Genomic DNA, 16,163 nt, shown 5'->3' with positions numbered 1-16,163 from the left:
GGACCCCATGTTCAGAGAGATGCTTTTTAAAGACGGCAGAAACTTTTCCTAGGGTCCAGATTTCTTGGTTTTCTACTTCTTTTAAATAATTACTGTACGATTTCTCAGATTTATAGCCTCTATTTCCTTTGCCCTTCAAGTCTTAGGTAAATATAAAGACATTAATGTAAAAACTTTCCTCACCTCAGCTGTGACTTATGGGACCTACAGTGTAGGAGAAGGCAGGCTTTTCTCTACTCAACTGGAGGGACACTGCATCTGCCACTCCAGTTTCTGCTTCAGGAAAGAACATGATGGAAAATAATTTATAATTAAACTGGCTTAAACTGGCATAAATCACATATACACACACTTATATTTATTAGAAGGTTTTATCAATAGAATAGCAAATTCCAAAATATCAAAAGACTGCCAGAAATGAAAACTAACTTAACTAGACAGAAAATTACACCAAGATTATTTCACATTACTAAGGGACTTTTTCTTTTATGAAAAGTAATTTTTCTCTATGAGAGTTCATAGTTGATTTAAAGTGAGATTAAACTTACAAAAAATTGAAAACAATGTTCTTCAGAGAATACAGAGCATTTTGATATAAGATGTCAGCATCGCTCAATAAAATAGAGTTGGGTTCAAAGCCATGTCATTACTACCTTGATATTAACAATAACTGCAGTTAAAAATTTTACCTGCAGATCTACATTTTGTTTACATTTTGACTGCATGGTTTGGAATCAGAATTTTAAACTAGAAAAGAAGAAAGTGCTTAAAAGATTTTATTTTGGAGAAGACAATTTCGACCACATTTCAAATGAATTTACTTAATGTTTATTTCTACCACTATAGCAACTTTCTTTTAGGTGAAATTTAATGACTTCTAAGCTGCAATTCGATAGGTCAAAAAGTTTTAAAATGTTCAGTATAAAAAAAATTTCATAATGGTGATTCTTCTATTGTAATATTTAACAAATAAAATTTATTGCTTTCTTTCAATTACTACAAGCTTTCTTCTAACCTAAAGCATACTTAAAAGCAGAATTTTAACAATTTTTCTGAGGAAGCATTTGATACATGGCTCAATTATCACCATATGGATTTGTGTGTGTGTGTGTGTGTGTGTGTGTGTGTGTGTATGTGGGTACATATATGCATGCTATGTTTCCAATACTACTTTTGAAAAATAACTTTCTTCTCAATCTGCTTTGCCTCATTTCACTCAAGCTTAGATACACTAACATTTCATGGGCTACCCTAAGATTGTAAGCCAAAGACAGAGAAAAACATGAAAGGTTAGGTCTCTGACAAAGTCCAGAAAAATAGAACATTGGCCCCGGTGGGTTGATGAGCACTTGGATTTCACTAAACTTTCGATGCTCATAATCCTGCGTGTGATTTACAAGCATGTGAAACCAGAGGCTGCCCCGACGGGCCTTGCCCTGGTGGACCCTGCGTCCTCCTCCGCATGCTCCTGTGACTCCCGGGCACCGGACCGCTGTCTCTCGAGAGCCCCACCTCAATGGGCTCAGTCACCCGGACAATTAGCAGCTTTCAGCCTTACGTCCTCTCCTCCCCTGCTAAAAAGACTGCTTCGAAAAGCATCTTTTGAAATGAGGATCCAAGTAGATAGAGAGGGACAGGAGTCCAGTGACACTTGTTCCAGTGATAGACAAGCCTTTCAGCTTTGTCTGCTGCACGCTGCCAGCCGATGGCTGCTGAGGGTGTGAAACTCTCCATTCTCCGACTGCTCGCGAGAACTAGGTGGCCGAGAACGGCACTTGCTAGTTTCCTCGAGGGGCCACCCTGTGGGTGACAGGTGCAGGCTTGTCCTTCCTTCTGCACTCATGCAAAGCTAAGGCTGACTTTCGTATCCTTGGTGGTCAGGGGTGCTTTGGTGAGATTACACTAAAGTACCTTTGGGTGTCCTTGCAAATGTTAACATAGTTTACAGATATAATCGCAAACCACAGATTTTAGGAACAGGAAAAATAACGATTTTGCCAACTAGCGGGTCACCAGATTCCAAAATGGAGCAAAAACAGGAAAAAATTAATGGGTAAAGCAATTTTCCAGTTAGAATTAACTACTGAGATTTCTAAATACCATTTTTGAAAACTTTATATCAAGCGTCTTACATGCTGCCAGAGTTAACTCATCTCTTCGCTCAAATTGGACAAGTAATAAATATGTAGGAACTAAGTAAATGACAAAAGGTATAGAGCAAATGACTACTGGTGTCCAGCCATTTGCTCTCAGGAATAGGACGTGGGTGTACACTGAGAACATTTGTCTCATTCCATGTGTAACTAACCCAGAGGCTTGGCTCAGTCTAGATCAATAGTTTTCAAATTGGCTACACATTTAAATTACCTGGGAAAGCTTTCAAAACATGTCAATACCTGGGTCCCAACTCCAGATATTCTGATTTCATTTGGGTATCAGAATCTTTTGAAAGCTCCCAGGTGATGGTATTGTACAGCCATTCTTGAGAACCACTGGGCTGTCATTTCTGAGGACTTTAGAAAGATGAAACTGGTTCTAATACTTGCCAGAAGCTCTGATTCAGAATTTAGATATAAACTCAATTTCAAGATTTCAAATCACCTTGTATCTTAAAAAAGTTCTTTTCCCTTGAAGATAGCACAATTTGTGTAATTTTCCCCTTTGGAATGAAACAAGAACACCACCACAACACAACAATAACAACAACACACGTGTACACACACATACACAAAATGAAGATTTTAAAGTTTGCTCATCAATTTGATGTCTGGGCTATTCTTCATAGTTTCTAAGTATTAGCGATTAGCTTGTAGAACACACTATCATTAAAGACCTATCAAATCACTACCTATTTTTAAAACATATTTCTGACTTAAGTCTTTAATTTCAACTCTACAATTTATTTCCTGCTGCAAAAAGAAGTCAATTCTGTAGCTTATGCTTTGCATTTTTTGCAGATTAACTTTTGCCCCATAAACTGTAGACAGTTTAGCCCCTGGGGTACTACAGCCTCCTACAATTTAAGCAGCACAATCTTGGTGTTTAAAAACAAGGCATCATATTTTTAGCTTCAGTTGGGGCCCATCTAGGGAAGAGTTGTCCAAGTCTCTTTGCTGATTGGCTCTTTGCTGATGGTGTGCCTTTCAAGCAGTTGTAAGAATCAGGCTTAGTAGAAGTTTAAAGAGATTAATCAGCCAAGCCCATGTCCTTGCCACAAAAAAAGGTCAGCCTTTCCCATGTGACAGAAATCACTGTCAATTCTTAATGACAACTAGCAGAATTTCAGATTTCCTTATAGCCAGTACTAGTTTTTAGATACTCTTATAAATCAGGAGTTTCTCTTTATATCTGATTTAATTTATTCCTACTGGTCATTAATTAATGTCATTGTGAGGGGGTCTCCACTGTGGTTTGTATCATTTTCATTTCAAACGTGGAGGTTGGGGTTAGTATGTATTAATTCTGTGATTTTAGCATTGCAATTGATGCTTTGGTCTGTTAAACTGCTTTATGCTTTCTTTTAGGATTTTAAAGCTGAAAAAATAGAGAAGAGTTGATACGTATAATAATTTATAAAAATTCTTATTGCATTATTTATGCAAAATGATTGACAAACACAGAATACTGCCATGAACACATTAACTACTCATATATCAAAGAAGCCTGAAAAAATTACTTGAAATAACTGAAAATGTTTTCACTTCATAAGTCTCTGAAGGGCAGACTATGAAAATCAGTGATGTCATCAACTCATGAATGTGTTGGCATGTGTCCCATTATACAGTAGCATCTTCCTACGCCTCCCATTGGGAAGTTGCACAGAGACTGAGGTCAGAGCCCCCTGCAGCGTTACCTACTTGAGGTAAGAAGAATGTGGTCTCATTATTCACTATACACACACAGATATCTATGTGAGGTATTTCTCTCTTATTGACATTATTGGTGCCAAACACTAAAAGCATTTAAAATATTGCACTTTAAAATCTGTCATATCAGTTCACTAGAATAACGGATTTTGAAATTTACTTTAAGCCCCAGAAGCCCTGGAGTTCTTTTGGAAGGAGGGGTGCAAATTTGCAAGAGCTCCTAGAGACCTGCAGAACACACATATTGCAGAACTGTGGCACTGTGGCATCCTTGCTTGTACAATTTTATTGTGTGATGAAATATCTCCATGTCAGAATGGAATATCTCAATGAATATCTCATTCAATAGCTACATGAAGGCTATAAATTGAAATAGAGGGACTTTGAAGGAACCCTAATACAAAAGGTAGTTGTTCCTTAGGCAGTTAAATCAAAGTAGAAGCAAGAATGTCAATTTTTTAGTTCTTACAAAAACATTTTTACACTTTTTACATCTACATTTTGTCATACATATCTTTTTAATTCCAACATTTTTACTCAAAAAATATTTGAAAACTATATTCTCTCAAATATTTGAAAATATAGTTCAAAACAAATTGGCAATATGCATTATGGTGTACAGCCTTCAACTCAGTAATGCTCTTTCTATGAATGATATTAAGGAAGTCATCCATAAATAATATGTATGAGAATGATAATGTTATTTACAATAGAAAGACAAGACTGGAGTCATCCTAAGTGTATCATAATAAGGAAATGAAGCACCCAAAGTGATAAAAACTAAGTATTTGAGAAAAGTTTCCAAATCTGGGAAAGTCTTCATGACATGTTGTTAAAGTAAAAAAAAGAAGGCTAAAATGATGTATGTATGATTTGATTTCAGTTTTATTTTAGAGTTGTTTAGGAAAATAGGTAAAAGAAAACATGCTCTTACTGTGTTTTCATGCTTATTAATATGGACCTGTTTTACTTTTGTAGTAACGAAAAATCCATTTACTTTTAATATAAAAACTAGAAGAAAGTATATAAAAATATTAATAGTGTTTTTTAAATTGATGGAATTACAGATGATGATTTTAAAAATGTTTCCCTCAATTTTTTTCTTTTATGGAAAGCATATTTAACTTTCATGGAAAGAAAAACTACACTGCTAGTGAGTCATGCATTTGTTGCTGCATCTTTATTCTTTGCTCATTAGTACCACTTGCAGTGAGCTATCAGGACACATTTCAGAATGCATTTATTGAATACTGACGTGAAAACTCAAATGCATTATTTTAAAAGAAATTTTTGATTATGTGCTCTGAATTCTAATGAAAGTTTTATTGAAAGAAAGCTGAAACTGCTGAGTTAAAAAGATTTTCCAAATGATCTGTGTCTTGGTGCCAAAGTCCTTTTCCTTGAAAGGTTTCCTTCTCTTATGCAGTATGTCTCGGTGACACTGTTACATCATGAGCTTGAGGATGGGTGATCCAAACAATATAGCATTACCTATATTCTAATTAATTTATTCTATATATTTTTTTTACTTGGTTGTTACTGAATAGGTATCAGGAATATATCTATATTTTTTCTGACTTGTTTCTTCTGGTTTGGTGTTCTTACCTTTGAGTAGAGTACAACAAAGCAAGAAGGAGTTCATTTCTACATGAGCAGAAGAGTATAAATTCTCCCTCAGTTTTGTTCTAGTTAAGAAATGAAAAGGATAACCAGCTCTTCCCAAATCATATCGTTGCTTTGTTTCATTCTAAAATTGTCATGAGCTGTTAAATATCTCTTAATTTTAGAATGCCACAATTTGCTTTATAGCTTAGTACTGCTAATATTGTATTGTGTTACTCTTGTGAAACAAAATAGACAATAATTTTATTTATATGTCTAGATTATTTAACATGAGAATTTAAATTAGAGAAGTGAGAAAGCAATAATATGCTTATCTATTATATAGATGGCTAATTATAGATAAAAATATTTGACTTACCTGTAAAAACATTGCACAAAAAGTCGTAGTATAAGTAGCATTTTTTATGACACAGACTCAAAAACAATATGGTCAAAGAATGATTTGCAATTGCCAAATAACCAAAAGACCTCTTTGTTTCTACTAGCAAATGCTGATGTACAATCCTAAATATTACGCCCATTAAACAATATTTAAACAAATCCTTTATAAAGATAAGTTATTTTAAATATCCAAATTACATATGGAAAGCATGTCAAAATATCAAGCTGATTGCATTGCTCAATAGCAAATAACATATAAATTTAATGTCATTGTCCCAATTCAGTTGTCATATTATTGTTCCCTTATCTTCTCTTTCAATATTCTTTCTTTTATTACAAAGAAATACCTTCAGTGAAGAAGATTACGCTAAAATAAAATTAACATAGCCAGAGCAAAAATAAATAAAATTTAAAAGCCAACCTTTATTCCACTTTGAACAAGTTTGTGAATGTCCAAATAAGGCTCCTTGAAAATTTCTCCTTCAGGGGTAAGTATCTTCACGTAACCTTCTTTTTCCAGAATGAAGAGACGGTGCGAGCCATCCCCACTATGCAGGGCACCAACAGGCTGTCGCAGCCCACTCACAACCTCCTGAATACAGAAGCAGTTGTGTTTGTGCTTTCTAGACAAATGAAAGAAAACCAGTAAGCTTTTCTCGAGATGGAGGAGGTAAGGGATGCACGGAGCATCCTTTTCAAGATATATTTCCTCTAGGAATCAAAGGTTGTGAGAATCATGAAGTGCTGCTAACCTAAGGGTCACAATATAATTCTTTTAAATGATTCTTTTAATTCTTTTCAGTGGAAAACAACAAAACAGCCTTCTCTCAGAATCTAAATGAGAGAATCAAAACATGTATGTATTTTAAAATTTCATAAGCTCATTATCTCATCGTTCAGTGACTATAATTAAAATTAGCTTTTGCTCACAATAATTAAACCTCACAGAAAGGCACACAGAGAGAAAGTTCTAAGATCTATTGGTAAAAATCTGATATGCTAATAATAATTGTGCTGAATATTTCCACAGTGCCATGAGCTAACAACTGTCATAAAATTCAGGTCTAAAACCATACCCATAAAATTCACATGAGTCATAGAGAAGCCAAGCTCATAATATAAGATTAGTAGTCTAAGTATTAAAAGCATTTAAGCTATGATTTTAGAGAAGCAAACTACCAAAAAGAAAAAAATAAAGCATCCGGAGGAGAGAGATGCTGAACCTAAGCACAGACAGTTGATTCACTGTCAAAACCACAAGATTTGTCAGTTGGGTTTTTTTTTTAAAGATTAAAGAGCATTTATCTTTATGAACCTGCTGATCTCTTCCACTTTGTCATATTCTTCCATCTGGTCCAAGTAGTTAGATGCTGGTCCTCTGACTTGTTTTCTTGGAAAATCTGGAAAGCACAAACCACCATCTTTTCTTGCATAGTAAAAGCAGAACTCATCAGCAGTTGTTTGAAGGAAACCTTTAAAAAATATAAAAAGACGCATTAGAAACACTTAGTGTCAAGTAAAATCACCTCATTTAACAGATACAATATGGGGACAGAGAGTTTTTAGAAATGATATGAATATTCTAGGAAAAAATTAGACTAAAATAAAGAGAACAACAACAACAACAACAACAACAACAACAACAAAACGGGGGGGGGGTGGATTCCCATTTGTTTCTAACCAAAATCTAAGAATTGAAGTTAAAGGTGAAATAATATTGTGCTGAGTATTTTAAAAGGCTCTTATGAAATACACATAATACAAACCCAGCATTGATCTTGATGTTTTTTAAACTTCCCCAGTTATTATATGTTACACATGTCAGCTTATCTCATCACCATTCAGCATTTTTTCCCACAATATTAAATAACTTATTCAGAAGAACAAATTAGAATCAAGAAAGAGATAGACCATCAGGTGCCAGTTTGGCTCATTTTACAATTCTTATCATATTGCTACTCACATATGATTACATAACAAATCTAATGAACAACACAAGGTCATTATACGCCTTAATAAATAACTGACTCACTGTGCAATGATCAAGCAATGAATTGATGCTGATAACAGAGCCTCCATTTTCAAATATGTCAATATCTTTTTCCTGTACCTCACTTACAGGAAAAAATGGTTATTTTGTCATACAAAAATTATATTCAAAATATCCCTTCAATCTTCTAGCAGAAAAGCTGACATACCACTGAGCCAAAACAAAAATACAAAATCAACGTAGTTAATTGGATCCAAAAGCAAGATGTGTTTTCTTTTCTTATATATTAAGAATGTTATCAGATAAAAACAGGTAACTTTGAAGAAGAAAGAAAAGAACTTTATGACTAAGAAGACTTTTGATATTACTTTTAAAATTTTGGTTAATAAGGTGTTGGCTTTTGGGGGCATATTAAGAAGATTCATGTCTACATTCTGATGACTTCTGCCTTGTATAAGGTCTCATACCTTTAATTATATTTAAAGTTTTGATTTTTATGTAACAAATTAGACCATTATACCCCTATCAGTTTCATGATAAAGGCAGTGGGTAACTTAGCAGAAGCTGAGAAGCTGCATAACAAATTCAGGTTTCGCAAGGATTTCTAAGAACAAGAATTTGGGGTCAGCCAAGTGAGGCTTATCAATGGGGCATAAAAGATACTCAAAGTTTATTTTCTGTGTACTTGACCTTGGACCCCTCAAACTAAAAAACTTATCTTAGAATGAGAGTGTGCGAAATGGTTAAAGCTTGATGGACATTTTGGCCTAACTTTTGGGAGAAATGTATAACCCTTAAATTTCTGAGAGACACTCTTCAAAGCCAATATCTAACAAGCCACTGGGAAAGATTTGTCTTTGGGAACCAGGCAAGTAAGAGTAGAATCCTTGGGAGTGTGTATGTGTGACAGTGTGTGTGTGTGTGTGTGTGTGTGTGTGTGTGTGTGTATGTGTGTGTGTGTCTGTGGTGGGGGCACAGAAAAAAAGGAGGCATAGCAGCTGGGAAGGGTGCTCCATGGGAGGGGCAAGGCAACTGGAAAAAATTCAGGGATTAGAAATTGCGGAGGGGAATGAAGGTCGCAGCAACAGTTACTCATCTTCAGCAATTCACCATTTAAAATAGACTATTTTTCTCCTCCATTCTTTCATGGCTAAGATTCAGATGAAAATTGCCTAATAGTGTTAAACAGGATTAAACCAATTGAACTAATTGTGTGCAGACATTTCACACTACAGTAACCTACTGCTGAGAAGATGAGGTCTAAGAGTGATAAAAATCATTGTGATTAAAGGTATAAAAAAAGAAGCAAGACCAATAGATGCCCACTGATATGCTCCATAGAGTGCATTCTGCCATCTTTTAGAGAACAGCAAAGCATCTACCCTGCTCATTCCGGCAGAAGAGAAGACCTGCAGAGTTGAGCAAAGGGCTCCTGTGTTTGTTGAATGTAATTTTGGCATTTTTAGAAGTCTTAAAAATGTACTTCCCTAAGTAAATTCACAACTGGAGAATAATATTATAATTGATAAATCTCTAGTGTGTGCTCACTAAATTGCTTCTTAATTACTTTTCTCATTTTGGGGAAAATAAGCAGACCATGACTAATTCTTAATTAAAATCTCTAGATAGTGGCTACCTTTAAGGTATATGCATAGTATAAAGAGATTATGCTTTCTTAAAGGCAAGAAGGCAAAGTAAAGCATTAGATCATTTATATATTTATTTCTTCATGTATTGGCCAATAGGGAAAAAAATGAAGATATCTCTGGAATTATTTTCCTCTCCCAATCCCTTTCCGCATTTGCCTTCTTCTAACAAAATACATCCTTTAGGGTACGTTTTCCTTTGATTTGTAGAAAGATGAAGCTATTAATGAGGACAGTCAAATACGTTGATTAGTTTCTTATAAAAAGAATCGCAAAGTATAATAGCTGTTTTCCACAATTTTGAACTTCTGAAAAAATACACATCACTAAATAGACTTAAGACGGGAAAACTATCACAAGTTTGCTTTTATAGCAATTTCCCCAAAATTAGTGTTTTAGAATTCTAAAGACACTTCTGTGCTGGGGGCAGGGGCTGAGGGGAGGATTACCATCTTATTCATCGTACTTTAGGAAATGGTAACCTACGTGCCAAGGACCAGTCTAAGTAACTAATCGATTAACCTAAGTTACTCAAAAAGCGTGTCATTACAGCTCACTTTTGGAAAGTATTTAGAATGATTATTAGCACTTGACATATGCAGGGACAGCCCCACTGCTTGTCGCTAAAGCCTTCCAGAATCTCTGGAAAGCACCCTTGCTGCTCCATCCACCTCTAGAGTGGAGCTCTCATCTGGTTATCTTTCAAGGCAGCCTGGGTGGCCACCAAAAGCACTTGACATCTTGATGCACTTCAGCAGTTTTACATATATACAAACTTTGTAGAAAAATAAATTTGTCATTCGTTACCACATATGTTGATTTGGGGAGTGAGGTGCTTGCAGTTCTGTCTCTGAGCTGTTTGCTGTGCCCTTTCAGTGGACACAGCTTTTATTTTATTGTTTTTAGAAGCTAGAATGATGTCAAATATATAAAGACCCCTACAGATGAGTCCCCAAATCTAGCATGTTTTATTTAGCTAAAGTAGATAATGGTAAGTGCTGATATCACTTTCAATTTATAGTCCAGAAGGCAAATGTTCAAGACTTGAAGTTTGCAGCAAACCTTTATGGTATCTAATCTGTTGTCGCTTCTCTGTAGGCCATTTAGGCAACCATGACCTATTCCACTTTGCTTTGGGGAATGGGATAAGAGGAAGAAACAGCTGGTTTAAGAAAAGTCTTAGAAACATGGCTGTAGTTTACAAAGACAATAATAATATTTTCACATTGAATGGGTTTAGATACATGTTCTGCTATACTCAAGGGAGAAAGCAACCCTAGTCAAAATGTTTTCTTAGGTTACTAAGAGAGTTCTACTAAAAATACAAAAATCTACACTTTTCTGGCTCAGAAAAAAAAAGGAAAATATGCACAGCAGTTAAAAAAAAAAGTTCTCTCAGTGCATCCTACAGTTCTTAAAGCTTGTCTTTTTCTGAAATACCATTTTGTTTTATAAACTGTGAACTTCAGTAGATTTGTTTGTATGTGACTTTGCCTAACTAAACAAAATCTGTCTCATTAAATTCTTTTCTTCCTCTATGTTGACTCTTCCAACTAAAGCAACAACCACCAAAGCTGACAAACTTTTGATGATAAAGGTAATCAATACCCAAACATCTATGTTTATTGGAGCCCCAAAGATGATAGTGACCGGGTATACTGATGACATTGTATGTATAAGAACTTCCATAGCTCTCCTATCACCTTCTCATTGTACAACTTTGGTTAAAGCATTTAACTTCTCCTGGGGCTCAGCTTTTCTCATCTGTCAAATGAGGAAGACTCCACTGTTCTTATCTACCTCACAGGATTTCTGAGGAGCAAATTAGTCTTTATACCTGAATGTGCTTTATAAGGTATTACTTTTTTGGATTCCTAATCATTTTTTATCTTAATGACAAAAATTGGACATGCTCCAGTTATGTATCAGCTATGTAGAAGAGGAGGCTGCCTTGATATTGACGCTGGTAGGTGAAGAAGACACCAACAAGAAATTTGTACTGATAATCCAAAGTGTGTAAAGATTAACAATTGTATTGTCAGCTTAATAAGAAAGGTAAAACATTTCAACAAAGCCAATATACTGTCTTTAAAGCGAAATTACGATACTCCTTGTAGTAGCAATAAAAAGTATGAATTTGGAAAGATTAACTATGAGGTAAAATAGGTATTTTGAAAGATGAGATAAAGTTTACAACTCTTGGAAATAAGCATTTAGGATCAGGTATCTTGTAAGGATATTTTGCAATGGTTTATTTAACATATATGCGTTTTTTTTACCTGGAATATGGGTTCGGCAGGTATAAAAGAATTCTTTGCAATAGTCTTTGCAGAGCAGGGGAAGGACTAGGTCTCTTTCCAAGACATCTCTCTCAGGTGAGTGGAACAGGCTTTGCGAATGTGGAGAGCAAAGTGCACACTTGATTTCCTCCAGTAACTTCCCACATTCAGTGTTGTTGGTAACAGAAAATATCTGAAAGCCACAGATCAGAAACAAACATCTTTTTAGTTATGTGAAGTCAGGTTTGTTTATTTACTTGCAATCATGAAAGTAGATAAGTCCAATTTAATTTAGTCAATGAAGTTTTTCTGAAAAGAATTATTGTGTCACAATACAGAATGCTTTTATAAGGACACAAGGACAGTCTCTGGGGCTGGGCTGGGAGAACAAAGGGCAGGGATGCGTAAAAGTGCTTCTCACCCTTGCAAATCAAAGCCTATTAATCTGTCTTTCAGGTGTGAAAACTTAAAAGACAACTAGATTTAGATTTTTTAACCCTTTTCACTTTATTCTGCCTCAAACTATATACTGAATGATACTTACCTTTAAAATTCCAAATACCTTTATCCAACTGCATGCAAAGCAGAATCATTTAAGACATGGCTTATGTGTATCTTAGGTAAAAATCTATTTCATTCCTGAAATTTCTAATATGATTTTCTCAAAAATGTAATTGAATTGCACTGTTAAAATTTCAATTAATTTTCAATCTACAGGCTGTATAGGGAAAGTTTTTTAAAATGGGGAAATACCCGCCTTTCATGTTCTATAAAAATAATATTCGAAGTGGAATCAAACGGGCTTAAGACCAATTTTTATTATTCATTATATCTTAGCCAGGAAAAACTTTCTAACTAGTTCCTCAGGTATGTTATATGCATGAATAAACACAAGAGTTTGATGAAAGTGCTTTTGTATAGTACGCAGTGAATTTTAATGAAAAAAGGTATACTTTTATCATTATTTTTACAATGATATGTTTTTTATTTCAATGAGACCAATTTGGAAATTATCAATACATTGAGGTTAATAATTAATAGAATAGGTCTTGGTGTCTGGTAGTTATTTTAAAAACTGACTTCAGAAGCTCCTTTAATAAATATCTGCACAATATTTGAGACATGAAATGTAATGCTGTCTAAATCAAGCATTGATTTTTCATATTAAAAAACACCATGAGATTGAATTTTATACCTTTTCCCAATTTATCTAACTATATTTATATTGAATTATTTCTTTAGAACTATGAACTAAAATTAATATTTTTAAGCTCTAGATCATTTCAAGCAAATATTTCATTCACAAGTTGAGGTTCTAATTTGAGTAAATTGTATGGCCTCTATTTTTTGGTATAATGATATTCTAGGTGATCACAAAAATTTGGACCTGAAAGAGTAAAGTAACTAAAAAAAAATCATTGAATACAAGCATGCTGAAATTTTTATATGAAGTACTTAAAAGTCCCATAGAAGTTATCCTATTTTGGAAAAAAAATATATATGCTGCCTTGTAACTATCTACAATATTCAGAAAAGTTATTATTAACCACAGTTATATTTACATTTTTATCAATTTATTTAAATGACAATTGCCTAAATGGTTAAAGTTTTCTAAAAGAAAACATACACCAGACACTTGAATTTGCATTCCAAGAATGTTTTAAATGTCTTTTATTGTCCACACTCTGGCAGACCTCACCAGATCTATTCAATATTAATAGTGTTCAACTTTGTTCTGTTTGTTTATCATATAGCAGTCCCCTAAGAACAAAACAACTGCAGGATGCTGAAGCCACCTCTTTTGCTGGCTGGAAAAAGTGGAATGTAATTACCTTTGGTTTTATGGAGAATATGCATGCTTCCATTTTTTATAGCTGAAATAAAATGATTCCCATGTACTCTCCCAGCTGCTATCCAGGAAGAGACTGATTTTAGCGCCTAAAGAACTTTGTCTTTTACAATTTTTGGAATGCATTCTGGCCACAAGTTCTCTCATCAAAAGTTTCAGAAATAGGATTCAATAAATTATCTGAAATCAAGCATAATATTATTCTTTTTAAAGTTTCATGCTGTTCCAGCCCAGCAGGATGGTAACATTTTGCTCTGTGTGAGGTCTGCAGTGTAAATACCTATTTGAAGATAGATAGAGCCATCATTCTGACTTTGGTTTCAATGAACCAATAGTCTTACTGAAGTCAATTAAACTGACTCAGCCAAAGCTGCAACACTGTTTTAGACAGATGAGGATGGGTGTGTGTAGGGTAATGTTTTCCTCTTTTTTGCTTATGGGTCTGTGTCTGCAAAGGTCCTTAACTTTATGGCCGACAATGCCATCAATCTTGAGAAGAAATTTAAGCTAATTTCCTGTTTCAATTTTTAAAAGCTATATATGAAACCATCAAATTAATTAATCTAAATATACTTCAGAAATCATGTAAAACTTCGAAACATTATTACAGCATGCCTAGGAATGATTGTGGCTGTTGCTGACTAATCTATAACATCTGGCAGGTCATCCTTTAATCTTTAGCCACATGAAAGTAAAATCCATAGAAGAAAGGTAAGATAAATAGGGCATACACAGGAAAGCGTGGCCTACAACTATAGCTTATCAACAAATAGTAAAAGGGGTGACAGAGACCTTCTGTATTTCTCTTTATTTATCAAGTAACTAAACAAAGAGGGCAAAAAGGCACCCACATGGGTTCGATGAGGGGACAAAAGGAGAAAATACATGACAGTATATTAAGATGTCGCCTACCGATCACTCTGTACACAAGAAGTTATTTCTAAAAATCATATGCCTACAAGGTTGTTCAGCTGTTGGGTAGAACACATGCCTCTCTGGACTATAGTGCTGGATTATGTCATTAAAGAGTTCAGTTTCAATTTTAGGCTAATATGTAAATAGATCATTGTACTAAGGCAGCTGTTAAAGGGACCCCAGGATGAGTTATTTGTTTAGTTGGATGTGTTCAACAATAGCCTTTGTCCCTGAAAGAGCCAGAGCAAACAAATGATTGTAAAAGGGCACACTTGAAAACAATTACTTTTCACCCATTCCTTGACAGCTTTGGCTGTGAAACCACCCAAGGTAGAGAGAGCTTCTATGCCTCTGTGGCTACAAGTTAAGTTTTAGAAACGGGGGTATTTCAGCTGGTTGCAGATTCAATTTGGCTAATGGGAATTAGATCCCTTTAGCATGCTGTATTTAAAAGCTGCAATAATATTGCTAAGATAATACGACTTCCTAAATTTTGGCAGTACTTATAACGGTAGTTAACAATCTCATTACAATACATAACGTTATTAAAGTATACAAAAAGAATGTAAAAGCATAATACCATGGATAAAGAATTTAACTCCATGCTAGTTCATTAAACAAAATTTGTTAGTCTAGAAACAGGATTTAATTACATAGCTGAGCATGCTCAATATTCCTACCTAGTTGGCTACTATCTATCTAAGAAATTTCTTCACTTAGGAAAAAGCTACTACTGTAGTTTCTTGAAAAGTTACAGAAATCTTTCTGGGGAAAATTTTTTTTCTTTCCTAAACAAAAAAGGGCTCTTTCAAATAGCAATCATCTCTCCTGTATACACATTATGAAATAAGACCCTAACATATATTATAATCCAGGAAGGCTTACGGGAAAAAGGGAAACACTGAAGTTTATTATAAAATAACATGTTTTAAAAACTATTAAAACTTGAGAACTAACATAGGTCAAGAATGCATATGCATAGCTATATCAAATCTCTGTTTTGAACAATTTGAGTATTGTTAGTTTATAAACCACTTGTAATGGAACCAGCAAAGTCTAGTGTACCAAACTTAATTCAAACACATTTTCCAAATGAGTAGGGGTTTGTTGGAGATTGGAAGCACGTAAAACAGAAAGGAATGTGGATAAAATGTGGCAGATTGCTTCTTAAAGAATGATTTCTTTAAAAAAAATTATATAACTTCTCTTAAGGGTTATAACTCCCCTCAGTCCCGTCCCCACTCCCCTTCTCCCCACTATTTAGTTAAGAACAAAGTTTTCATTCCACATATTCCTGGAAGAGTTCAGTATTGCAGGAGTCTCTAGATCATCCGGATATTCATAGTATACATTGCATATAGGCAGATTTAATGGCAAATATTTCTAAACTTTTCTCTGAATTTCCTGGTTCTTTAGGGCTCCCGGTCAAACTCTTAAGGTGATCTGAATGTAGCTATTTTGGAACTTAATTCAATTACAACACAGCAGCTTAATGATATTGTTTTGAATAAAATGCTGGAATATCTGTTCCCTGAATCTCAGACTACTGCTGCATATGGTAAGAATAAAGAGAGAGTTGCAGCTGAAAACCTGCAGCAAGACAGTTCTCACTCA

General features: G+C 34.6%; 1 protein-coding gene across 3 annotated transcripts in view; it reads right to left on the bottom strand.

Moving 5' to 3' along the window:
- The window catches only part of LOC123638455 (hedgehog interacting protein), an 84,329-nt gene that overhangs the window by 65,776 nt on the left and 2,390 nt on the right, over positions 1–16,163 (bottom strand). For all 3 annotated transcript variants that reach the window (XM_045552069.1, XM_045552070.1, XM_045552068.1), the window contains exons 2-4: positions 11,786–11,978; positions 7,186–7,342; positions 6,292–6,493 (exon numbers count right to left, since the gene is read on the bottom strand). In XM_045552069.1, coding sequence (XP_045408025.1) covers positions 6,292–6,493; positions 7,186–7,342; positions 11,786–11,978 — 552 coding nt within the window. The remainder of the gene's footprint in view (positions 1–6,291; positions 6,494–7,185; positions 7,343–11,785; positions 11,979–16,163) is intronic.

Source organism: Lemur catta, chromosome 5, assembly GCF_020740605.2.
Source record: "Lemur catta isolate mLemCat1 chromosome 5, mLemCat1.pri, whole genome shotgun sequence".
NCBI classification, from domain to species: Eukaryota; Metazoa; Chordata; class Mammalia; order Primates; family Lemuridae; genus Lemur; species Lemur catta.
This window is presented reverse-complemented; position numbering and strand designations above follow the sequence as displayed.